This window comes from Citrus clementina, unplaced genomic scaffold (genome assembly GCF_000493195.1).
Source record: "Citrus clementina cultivar Clemenules unplaced genomic scaffold, Citrus_clementina_v1.0 scaffold_5, whole genome shotgun sequence".
Taxonomy (NCBI): domain Eukaryota; kingdom Viridiplantae; phylum Streptophyta; class Magnoliopsida; order Sapindales; family Rutaceae; genus Citrus; species Citrus x clementina.
This window is the reverse complement of record NW_006262201.1, coordinates 4,727,087-4,739,510: the sequence shown is the minus strand read 5'-3', so window position 1 is coordinate 4,739,510 and position 12,424 is coordinate 4,727,087. Positions and strand designations below refer to the sequence as shown.

The 12,424-nt window shown below is 32.2% G+C and overlaps 1 protein-coding gene across 3 annotated transcripts; it reads left to right on the top strand.

Annotated features, from left to right (window-relative positions):
- The first annotated feature begins 5,900 nt into the window (after window positions 1-5,900).
- Window positions 5,901-10,836, top strand: LOC112098497 (putative disease resistance protein RGA3). 3 transcript variants are annotated; one of them, XM_024184988.1, is made up of 5 exons: window positions 5,901-8,857; window positions 9,072-9,478; window positions 9,810-9,954; window positions 10,150-10,203; window positions 10,335-10,836. In XM_024184988.1, the coding sequence occupies exon 1, from the start codon at window positions 5,950-5,952 to the stop codon at window positions 8,839-8,841; it is 2,892 nt and encodes a 963-aa protein (XP_024040756.1). In that variant the 5' UTR covers window positions 5,901-5,949; the 3' UTR covers window positions 8,842-8,857; window positions 9,072-9,478; window positions 9,810-9,954; window positions 10,150-10,203; window positions 10,335-10,836. The 3 variants fall into 3 exon arrangements, with proteins under 3 accessions (XP_024040756.1, XP_024040755.1, XP_024040757.1); XM_024184987.1 differs by having other exon boundaries at window positions 10,114-10,203; XM_024184989.1 differs by having other exon boundaries at window positions 10,114-10,203; window positions 10,332-10,346.
- The last annotated feature ends 1,588 nt before the right edge of the window (window positions 10,837-12,424 follow it).

Genomic DNA, 12,424 nt, shown 5'->3' with positions numbered 1-12,424 from the left:
TCCAAAACATTCAGTATATGCACGGAAATTTATCATCACCAACACAATTCTTTAGAGTAACTCATTCAATGTTTAGTGGGTTTAGAAAAACCAAAAACTGAAAATGATTTTAAAAAAATCATGCATTACGAACTATATAATGTTTCATGATACAAGTAACATCAAAGTAGGCATTCAAGACCTTTTCTGATATGAAACACATATATTTGCATATAATATCATTATTATTTTACTCAGTAGAGAGCAATTTTTCCGTTAAATGAATAAATAGTTATAACAATTTGTTTTATTAAAAATCACAGCCACTGCATAAGACTGTCATAGCCACAGAAATAGTAACCAAACCAACACAAATAAATGCAAAGCACGCATCCATCAACTACTTAACATGCATTCAAATATAAAAAAGATCATAGTTGACAAACATAATAAAAAAAGGCAGTACGAATGAATCACTTTACCTAGTGCGTCGTCACTACACCTTTACCAGCCTTGCTTAGCTGAAATGGCTTCATCTTTAGTCTGAAGCAATACACACACACATACATATTAATCAAAACTTTAATGGCAATCTTTAGATGAAAAATGTTAATAGACAAGTCTTATGTTTCATTTATATTATTAATGTTTTATTTGACATCTAATGTTGATAACAAGTTTTATATTATCTTTGCATGTTTCTATTTTTATTTATCATAATACACCAATTTACCACCCTACGTTAATTTATTTGTTTTATCTCCTATTTACAAGTCTTGTATTCTATTTACATAATTTATATTTTATTTTATACTTAATGTTAATTTACAAATTTTATATTAAATTTACATATCTTGTATTTTATTTAAATAATTCATGTTCAATTATCATAGAATGACTTAATCCAAGAGTTGAGATAAATGCTCACACGGCATTAAAATATCAACTTCAGAAAAATAAAGTTTACGTGTCATTATTCAAGATAAAGAAATTCTAAACTAATAAAAGTAAAAACTATAAAGTACTTAATAGTCAGTGGCGGACCTACAACTCGGTCGGGTCGGGAAAAAATCTTTTAATCCTTATATTTCAATTAATTTTACATATGGATAGAGTTTCTATTTTATTTTCATATATATTCCAAATTTAGTTACATTTATGTTTTATTAATTTCATATAACAATAGAGCTTTTATTTTATTTTCAAATATCTCCCTAAGTTAATTATATTATAATATAACATCGTCACTAGTATTAAAAGTACTTGAAAAAAATATATAGTAATAATTATCAACATTTTCATAAACTTTTTATGTAAATTTTGATATTTTATTTATTAGTTCTGTTAACTAAGAGGACAAGTTAGTAAATAAATTTGAGTATTTTGAGTAGTTTTTTTAGAAGAATTATCAACATTTAGTTTTTCGAAGAGAGTCAGAGTACCCGGTAAAGAAATAACAGCACCCACATACATTTTTCCTAGGTTGAATTTAGTTTATTATTTAAAATTTTGATTAATAATATTTTTATAATTTAAAAAGAAAAATAATTTTAATTGTTTAATTTATTTAAGCATGGTAATTATGTAATTTTCAAACATAAAAGTTGTACTTGTAATTTTTAATTGATTGTAATTACAAGTGTTGATTTATTTTAGCTTGAAATTCTTAATTGATTTATTAATTCTTATATAATTATAGGTTATTATATGTTGCAATGTCAGATTTGGTAATTGAAAAATAATGTTTTTATATTTGAATTGTCTTTTAGTTTCTACACTTTTTCTATAATTCTTTTTATTTAGAGTACCTATCTACACGGTTTTTGGTGTCTCCCTTATTTGATGAATTTTTTTATATTTATGGATGTTTATGCTCACTTTATAATATAAAATTATTAGTTGAGCCCGGGATAATATAAAGTCTTGGGTCTACCCCTAATAACAGTACTATTTTTTTCTCTTTTTAAAAAGAATTGCAAGCTGCCTTCCATATTCACGCCAACAAAAAACTAAACTTTAATATGGGTATAGGTGTGATATATATGTATATATTTTGGCATCTTTTAATATTAGTAGGGTCATCATAATCTTAGATTCTATTTGGTATAATTATAGAGCCTATTTAAATGGAGCTTTTGTTAGTGGAACTTTTGTAGGTAGAGTTTTTACTAAAAAAATCTTAGTTGTTTGGTTGCCCATAAGAACTTTTATCAAAAAATATAAAATTACTTTTTGATAGACAAATTTTTTTAAAGTTGTGACATAAAAAAATGAAGTAAAATTGTTAAATAAGTAAAAGATATTTTGGACATTTTAACATTAAAAAAAAAACTTTTTGACATCTCTTTCGAAAAGCTCAAAATTTAAGATTTTACTAATAGAGGCAAAATAACTTATTTAATTTTTAAAAACTCTACTAAAAAACAACCAAACAACAACAAAATTTTGCTAATAGCTAATGAGGTTAAATAATTACTTATGACCATTAGACAAACCATACCAAACAGGTATTTAGAAGAATGATAATATGCGCAACGATGCACTAAAATACTAACTTCAAATAAAATAGAACTGATGTATCATTATTGAAGTTTAAAAAAAATCTATATTAATTAAAATAAAAATTAAATGTATATTTTTGAATTCTCTTCATCTTCTTTCCCTTGAACACAATCCCCTTTTAAATAAAATTGCAAGTTGCAGTCGATTTAAATAATTAAACATCATCCTAATTAAATTGAGGGAGAACGAAATTGCACTAAAGAGTTTATCTTCAAAAGCCCTTTCGTAAGAGTATAATTATGTTGGACGCCTGTGCTGATTTATTGAAGGGCTCGGTCAAAGAAGAAGAAAGAACATAGCTTAAGATAAAGGAGACCAGATCAAGTGCGCACGGTCCTATACGTTATTGTGTGGGATGGGCCATGTATCACCTATTCATTGGTTACTTTTAACAATCCGGCTAATTACTAGGTGACCATCACATACAATAACTTCCGCGACGATGCGCATTTCATTATTCTTCTAAACCTTTCACTATTGAAAGATGAAAAAAAAAAAATACACCTGTACCCATATTAAAGTTTAGTCTTTTCTTGGCTTTAAATCTGAATATGGAACGCAACCTGCAATTCATTCTAAACAGAGAAAGAAGAGTACTATTACGTACTCTTCATCATTAGAAAAAGTCAATTTTTGTACATTATTTTAGAACATTGTAAAAATTGTTTATAATATTGTAACACTATTAAATCATACACACACACAATTATGTAGCAGGGTTCTCATATTTTATTAAAGTACAAGATTTACTCAAATGATTTAATAGTGCTATGTATATACACTATTAAACCACATGATTTAAAAACTTTTCCGTACTTTAATAAAGTGCGAGAATCCTTGCTAGATGATTTCTACACACACATATATAGAGAGAGAGAGAGAGAGAGAGTGAGTGAGTAATGTTCCAACAAGAAATAATAGATAAGGAAAACACACATTTCAATGCACTACAAAACCAATACCGGGCATTAGAATGTATGTTTTTATTGTCTTCTAGTTTGTCTCTTACTTTAATTCCTCATTACGTAATTGGAACATTGAGGGTGTATTTTTCTATCTTTTAACTTGTTTATGATTTCATCAATTTATTATAATAATAGAGTTTTTATTTAATCTTCAAATATGTCCCTAACTCAATTATCCTTATGTTTTCATCAATTTCAAATAACAATAGAGTTTTTATTTTATTTTCAAATATGTCCCTAATTCAATTATATTATTTTCAATTGAAATTAGTGACTTATTTTATAAAATGATTAAACTATATATTTATTGAATAGATTGTAAATATTAGGGAGCTAAAATTTTATTACTGCTTTAATTTATTTTAAAAAATTCTCATTGAAAAAAAAGTGTGTCAACGTAATATAACATCATCAATGGTATTAAAAAAAATACTTATAAAAACAACATATAGTAACAATTATCAACATTTTCATAAATTTTTTATATGAATTTTTATACTTTATTTTTTAGTTCCATTAACTAGGAGGACAAGTTAAAAAATAAAATTTGAATATTTTAAGGAGCTTTTGATAGAAGGATTATCAACATCTAGTTCTTTAAAAAGAGTTAGAGCACCTGATAAAGAAACAACTGCATCTAAGTACTTTTTTGCTGAATTGAATTTAGTTTATTATTAATTTTTTTAACTAATAATACTTTTCTAATTTGAATGGATGCATAAATTTTAATTGTTTAATTTATTAAGCTTGGCAATTTAGTACTTGATTTCAAACATAAAAGTTTTACTTGTAATTTTTAATTGATTGTAATTACATATATTAATCTATTTTAGTTTAAAATTCTTAATTGATTTCTTAATCCTTATATAATTACAAGTTATTATAGGTTGTAATGTCAAATTTCATAATTGAAAATTAGTATTTTGATATTTAAATTGTTTTTTGTTTTATACTCTTTTTTTATAATTATTTTTGTTTATAGTACATATTTATGGGGATAGAGTTCTTAGTGTTCCCCTTATTTAATGTACTTTTGTCTACTTATAAATTTTTATTTTTGCTTCAAAATATAAATTTTAAAATTTAGCCCGAGGTAATAATAAGTCCTGGGTCTGCCCCTGGATCAATGTCAATAATGGTAGGCTAGAATATTTTTATTTGGCAATTGATTAGTTGTATTGGGAGATATTTGGTTCCTCAAAGCACCAAAAACATATTTATGGAGGTATGGGTTTTCTCGAATTAACCCAATTATAACTTGTTCTTTTTATTTTGATTGATTTCATAGTGCAGATAATTTGTATATGTAACATATTGAGAAAAATAACAAAACAAAGGAGTTCTCTTTAATAAGGTTAATCTGGGAATTATGAAATATTTAAAAAGTAAAAACTTGATTTTTCAAATTTTGGTGTATAAAGTAAGTTGGTCTAAAGAGGAATTTGATGGGTTAAAAGACCCGCATCCGTATGCCACTCAATATTTATATAATGCCCTCATCACATGCCCGCTGGTTCTTTTTGTATTATAACAAAATTCAATAACACATTAACGCCGTATAAACTTGATCCAAACGACAAGAACCTACCAAATCTTTTCTGAGAAATTTCGATTGGAATTAGTAGAAACCTTTTCACACATTTACCTAATAAAATTAGTTTATGGAAAAGAAAATAGGAAGAGAAGAATCAATAGAGCAGTAGTCTCCAGGAAAGAGCGATATTTACTGTACAAAATTGACGTAAGTCAACGCAGCATAATTAATTAATTAAATCCAGAATGATGAAAAAGATAACCACAACCTTTTTAAAAAGCATCAACGCATATTTCCATTTGCATTCATTTTCTAAAATAGCTGCCGTGTGGGGCACTCCTGTGCATAATTTCAGCTTTCACATTAAGTGTGGAGTTCAAATTAGTAAAATGATTTCTGTAAGTTATCAAATAAGATAACAGTAAAATGATGTTTATTATAGGGATCAGGCAACTGCGGTACCGTATTACAGTTGCATCCAGCCGTTGAATACACTTAGATTGGTGAGGTCTATTGATATCTAATGACTGGGTACAACTGTGACATGGTACTACAGTTGCACCACAAATTTTCCCTTATTATAGTAAAAAAACTTTGCCGAACAATTAAAATTTTACTGAGTGGTGGATAACATAGTGCGCCGGCATATTGTTAATATCTTCACCTATAACTTCTACACAATATATAAAACGATCAATAAAAATAAATAAAATTTTAAAAATCTCAAGATCAAATCTGTATTGTCAATTGCATGTTCATTTGCATCCACTTTCCCCGACAGCTTTAGCGTGTGGGGACTGCTTTGTATTATATATTGCAGATGCAGATGCAGATGCAGCATTTTCAAAACATAATTTCCTTTCAGCATTTTTGCAAAATCAATTTCTATCCAAATTATTGACCAACATCATGGTTGATGCCATCGTTTCTCCTCTCTTAGAGCAGCTGATTTCCGTTTCTGCTGAAGAGTTGACACAGCAGGTGAAGCTAGTTAAGGGCGCTGAACAGGAAGTTGAAAAGCTTACAAGCCATCTTCAAACGATTCAAGCTGTGCTCAGTGACGCAGAGCAGAGGCAAGTGAAGGAGGAATCCGTCAGAGTTTGGCTGGGTCGACTCAAGGACGTGTCCTACGACATTGAAGATGTGTTGGACGAATGGATCACTGCACGACGCAGATTGCAAATGAAGCAGAATGCTGATTCAGCTCAGAAGCAGGTAAGTTCATGCTTCCCTGCCTCTAGCATTGGTTTTAAAAAGATCATTCTACGTCAGGACATTGCTGTCAAGATCAAAGGAATCAATAAAAAGCTGGGTGTTATAGCCACTCAAAAGGATATGTTTAAGTTTGTTGAGAGTGGTGGTGCCAGTAGTGCGAGACCTGGGCGAGTACAGAGTACCTCCTTCATTGATGAGGAGGAGATATGTGGTAGAGTTGGTGAGAAGAATGAACTCTTGAGCAAGCTGTTGTGTGAGAGTAGCGAGCAACAAAAAGGCCTTCATATCATCTCTATTGTTGGTATGGGAGGTATAGGGAAAACCACTCTCGCACAATTAGCTTGTAATCATGAGGAGGTGATAAGAAAGTTCGATAAAATTCTATGGGTGTGTGTGTCAGAAACTTTTGAAGAGTTCAGGGTTGCCAAAGCAATGGTCGAAGCTTTGGATGGTCAAGAATCTCATTTAGGTGAATTCCAATCTCTTCTTAGACATATTTATGAATCCATTGCAGGGAAGAGCTTTCTTCTTGTCTTAGATGACGTGTGGGATGGAAATTACGTGAAATGGGAACCATTCTACCATTGTCTAAAGAATGGTCTCCAAGGAAGTAAAATTTTAGTTACCACACGTAAAGAGTCAGTTGCGTGCATGATGGGATCTTTAGATATTATCTCCATCAAAGAATTGGCTGAAGAGGAATGTTGGTTATTGTTTAATAGGATAGCATTTCATGGTCGGGCCATTGAAGAATGTGAAAAATTAGAGCAAATCGGGCAACAAATTGCAAGCAGATGCAAAGGTTTGCCTCTTGCAGCAAAGGTAATAGGGAGTCTCATGCGTTCCAAAAAAACCGAAGAAGAGTGGTGTAGAATCTTAAATAATGATTTGTGGAAAATCGAAGAGATTGAGAAAGGTGTTCTATCTCCTCTGTTGTTGAGTTATAATGATTTGCCGTCCAGAGTGAAAAGGTGTTTTTCATATTGTGCTGTCTTTCCAAAGGACTTCAATATAATGAAAGAGAAACTAATTAGCATGTGGATGGCTCAAGGTTACTTTAGTGCAGAACAAGATGAAGAGATGGACATAATTGGTGAAGAGTATTTTAACATCTTAGCCACTCGCTCTTTCTTTCAAGAGTTTAAGAGAGATCATGATAATCTTATTGTAGCGTGCAAGATGCATGATATCGTACACGATTTTTCCCAATTTGTAAGTCAAAATGAATGTTCTTCGATGGAAATTAATGGTAGCAAAGAACCAAACGCCATAAACTCTTTGGATGAGAAGGTTTGTCATTTAATGTTAGTTATTGGTCTAGGAGCTTCATTTCCTGTCTCCACTTGTAGAATTAAAAGAATTCGTAGCCTCTTTATTAGTGGTAACATGCTTGACAATTCATCGTTAAATGGTAAGATGCTAAAAGAATTGTTTGGGAAATTGACAAGTTTGAGGGCATTAGATATAGGAAACTGGTCTGCCACACTGTGTTCTTCCATTCTAGATATTCCAAGAAATATAGAAAAGCTGGTACATTTAAGATACCTTAATTTGTCTTCTGTGACGCTTATAAGGAAACTTCCTGAGACGTTGTGTGAGTTATATAATCTAGAAAAGTTAGATATTAGTTACTGTATTAATCTTAAAGCATTACCTCAAGGAATTGGGAAGTTAATAAACATGAAGCATTTACTAAATGAGAGAACTGATTCCTTAGGGCACATGCCGGCTGGGATTGCGAGATTACTAAGTCTTCGGACATTGGATGAGTTCCATGTGAGTGGAGGAGAAGGTGTCGATGGTCGCAAAGGATGTAGGCTTGAATCTCTTAAAAACTTGGAACTCCTCCAAGTATGTGGCATACGTAGACTGGGAAATGTGTCAGATGTGGATGAGGCTAAGAGATTAAAACTTGACAAAAAGAAATACCTCTCTTGTTTGAGACTTTGGTTTGATGTGAAGGAAAGCGGAGGAAGGAGGAAGAACGAGCACGATCAACTTCTTCTTGAAGCCTTGCAACCACCTTTGAATTTGAAGGAATTATTTATAGGGTCATACGGAGGCAACACTGTTTCCCCCAGCTGGATGATGTCATTAACCAATCTAAGGAGTTTAAATATCCATTTGTGCGAAAATTGTGAGCAGCTGCCTCCTTTGGGAAAATTGCCATCCCTTGAAAAGCTCTATATATCGGACATGAAGAGTGTGAAAAGAGTGGGTAATGAAATTTTGGGGATAGAAAGTGATCATCATGACTCATCTTCATCTTCATCGGTTATTATTGCCTTCCCCAAATTGCAATCACTTTTCATTGAGGATTTGCCGGAATTGGAGGAGTGGGATTATGGGATTACAAGAACGGGACACCCCTTCATCGACATCATGCCACGTCTTTCTTCCTTGGCAATTGCTGTTTGCCCCAAATTAAAGGCACTGCCCGACCACATTCATCAAACGACAACATTGAAGGGATTGAGCATTTGGGGGTGTGACCTTCTGGAAGAACGTTACCGCAAGGGGGAGGGGGAAGATTGGCCTAAGATATCACACATTCCCAACATATATATTAATTATTTGCGCATTTGAGATTTGGCATTGACAAGTAATTTCTTCTCTTAGTCTGATTTGCTTTGTTGTTTTTTATCTAATTAAGAAGCGTAATTGCGTAAATAGCATTTTGAATCAAACTCTATATCAGAAATCTGCAGTACATACTTTCTAAAATTCTGATTTTCACATCCTACGATTTTTAATTTGTGAGATAGGTAACGTTACTGTAAAAGATTATTAATGCAATATGAGTAATTCTTTTGCAGGACAAGTGACCTACATTTAGTTTGGCTTTGGAGTTGAACAATAACCTTTCGAGGTCAGGACAACAAAAAAACGAAGCTTAATTTGCTACAGATTGCATGTATTGCCATTATTGACAATTTTCTGCACAAGGGATCAAGGGAGATTGGAGGAATTGGACGAGTGGGATTATGGGATTATAAGAACGGGAGACGCCTTCATCAACATCATGCCATGTCTTTCTTCCTTGGAAGTTTTCAGTTGCCCCAAATTAAAGGCACTGCCCGACCACATCCATCAAAGGACAACATTGAAGGAATTGCGCATTGGGTGGGATTGTGATATTCTGGTAGAACGTTACAAAAGGGGGGAAGGAGAAGACTGGCCTAAGATATCTCACATTCCCAACCTTGAGATTGGGCGTTGACAAGTAATTTCTTCTCTTACTTTGATTTGCTTTGCTGTTATTTTTAATCTAATTAAGAAGCATAAATTTCATTTTGAATCAAAATCTGCAATACATATTTTCTAATATTCTGATTTTCATATCCTATGAATATACAATTTTTAATTTGTGATATGATGACGTTACTGTAAAGATTATTAGTGCAATACAAGCAATTCTTTTGCAGGTCAAGTGACCTACATTTTGTTTGGCTTTGGAGTTGGGTAATAACCTTTCGAGCTCAGGACAATAAAAGACTGAAGCTCAATTTGCCACAGATTACATGTATTGTCATCTAATGTATCATATGATGCAGGAAGCAGGGCAGGAAATGAAATGAGAAGCTTACTAGTGGAAGGATTGCCCATGACAGAACCCAAAGGAAATGAAACCATTTCATGGCAGCAATTGACAAAATTCTCAACCAGTTGCACTGCAATTATGATCATCCTCAGCCAAAGGTAATTTCTTCTTCTGCATTTTTGTTATCTGCTATCTAATTAAGGACCATAAACTATTTTTAATCAAATTCTATATTAGGAATATATGCAACAGTTTCTAAAATTTTGGTATGGGTGTAATGATGGTAATCTCTCCTTTTTGTCTGTCATTGAATGTAGGATAATTTTGAACCGAATCATTTTTGCCAATTGCAGAGCAAGTGATGAAGAGTGAGAATGGTGCTAGATTGGGGATTAATGCAAAAGGAGGTAAATTATTAGCAGTTTTTTCTGCCTTCTTTGAACCAGCGCCTGATTCACAAGTCTCCATTAATTCGGCTTTTGTCCAGTTGATTGATAAATTCTCAATTTCTTTGGTGCTAAATGTACATGCGAAGCAGGCAGCAAGCAGGAGTAGGGAGAAGAGAAGCTTTTTAGTGAAAGCTTGAACTCAGTTAATTCTACAGAGTATGTGTTTTGGCTGATTTATCTGAATCAGGAAATTTTACTTCCATCTGTTACAAGATCAAACAGAAACAAAACACAAGAAAGGAATTTTCACGGTTGGACATTGTTAGCTTCTTTTTCTTTTGGTCCTATCAAGCGACAGCTGTGTGTATGATTGCATTAAGCTGCTGCTGGGAAATTTTCGGAATTGATGGCTGCCCATGCTTTTGCCAAGAAACTCCTCATGTTTTTGTTATCAACTATATCATCTTTCACACTGTTTTGACACTGTTAGGATTAAACTTTAGTAAAGTTGTTTCAATTATCCATGTAATCAGGCTGAGGATACTCAGCAGCTTATTTAGGCAAACGTCAGAATTCAGTTTTTTCGTTCAAAACTGGTGTGGTGACAAGGATACTAGCAAGGATATTAAAATAGTTTTCTGTGTGAGCAAATTTTGGGAGCTTGAGTGTTTTGTCATTTGCAATTACAATCATCCTCTGCCTCAGGTGATTTCTTCTCCTACTCTGTCGTTTGTTCTCTAATCCAAAAGCATAAAGTATTTCAAAGAAATTCTATAGCAGAAATATGTAAAAGTTTCTAATATTTTATTTCCATCTGTTTGCATTGATATCTTTGCGGCATATGTACTATACCTAACGAATAAAAAGAAACAGAGCTCAGGAAAAAGTTTCTTCTGACATCATTTTTGAAAAATATAATGAAACCTCTTCCAGGAAGCAGTTGGCAGAAAATCCATATAAAGTGTAGACAATGGTGAGCTAAAAGGTGATTCGCAATTTTTTTTTTTTTTTTTGAAATTAGGTTGTAGCTGGTATTGTTAGAAAGCCATTGGGCTAACCTACAGTAATTCTTGTGGTTAAAACTCAAAAGAAGCATTGAATTTTAAAAGGCATGCAATAATTATTGTGGCCACATGTCAATTCATGTACGTTTGAATAAGTTTAATGGTTGAAGGCCGTTAGCTTCTTTGCCTTTTGTGCATTTTGGTGTGCTATCAAGTGAGAGCCGTATGCATGCTTGCATATAGCTGCTGCTGGGAAATTTGAGGATTTGATGGCTGCCCGTGTTATTGCTTAAATTAGATGTGATAAGCTGTTGCTTGGAGATTCTGTTGCCAAGACTTTCCAGAAGCTGTGGAACCTGAACCCTTGGCCATATATCATCTTTTTCATTGTTTTGAAACTCTCAGGATTAAACTTGAGTAAATTTGTTCGGTTGTCTATATAATCAGGTCAGGGATACTGAGCAGGCAAATGTCATAACTCGGTTTGTTCGCCAAAAACTTGTTTATGATTCTCGACAAAGCTGCATGGAGTGAATTTTGGGAGCTTGACGATGAGAGAAATGAGAGGACGTATTCGGATTTGAGTTTATTTCGTCAGTTATATATGTATTTCGTCAGTTATCACTATCATTTTTAGTTTTTATTCTTTCACAGAAAACCTTTTGATAGTGCTAAATTTTCAAACACCTGTCCGATTCAAAACTTCATATTCTAATTATGTTCATAAGCTTCTATAGTTACCTTCAAAAGATAAATGGATGGCTTTGATTTATTTTGATTAAAGTACCTTTTGACAATAGGATTCTTTCATGATTTAAACATTCTTTTTAAAACCAAATCATCAAAAACTAAAAAATAAAAAGTAAACTAACAAGTATTATTTTATTAGTGCTTTTTTCATCAAATACGCATATGAGAATTGTAATTTGTGGCAACCAATTTTTCACTAAATACACCTACAACAATCTATTAATAATAAGGTGATAGAAAATGCCTAATTTTTCATGCTTCTAATTTCTTTTGATCCTAAAATATGGGTAATTGTATAATGATAAGCCCATGTGGATCTCAATGCCATAAGTTTGATAAATAGCTATCAAGGATTACTTATTAAGTAAAAAATATTTAAAAGACAAAATGGTAAAACTAGAAGGGTGGAGTAATATGGCTGTCTAGGATTACATCACAAGTCAATTATATTCAAAGCTTAAATAGTGAAACTTGACCGGTGGAGT

What these genes read in the sequence shown, in the direction of transcription:
- LOC112098497 (XM_024184988.1), top strand. Translation starts at nt 5,950, where the DNA reads ATGGTTGATGCCATCGTTTCTCCTCTCTTAGAGCAGCTGATTTCCGTT.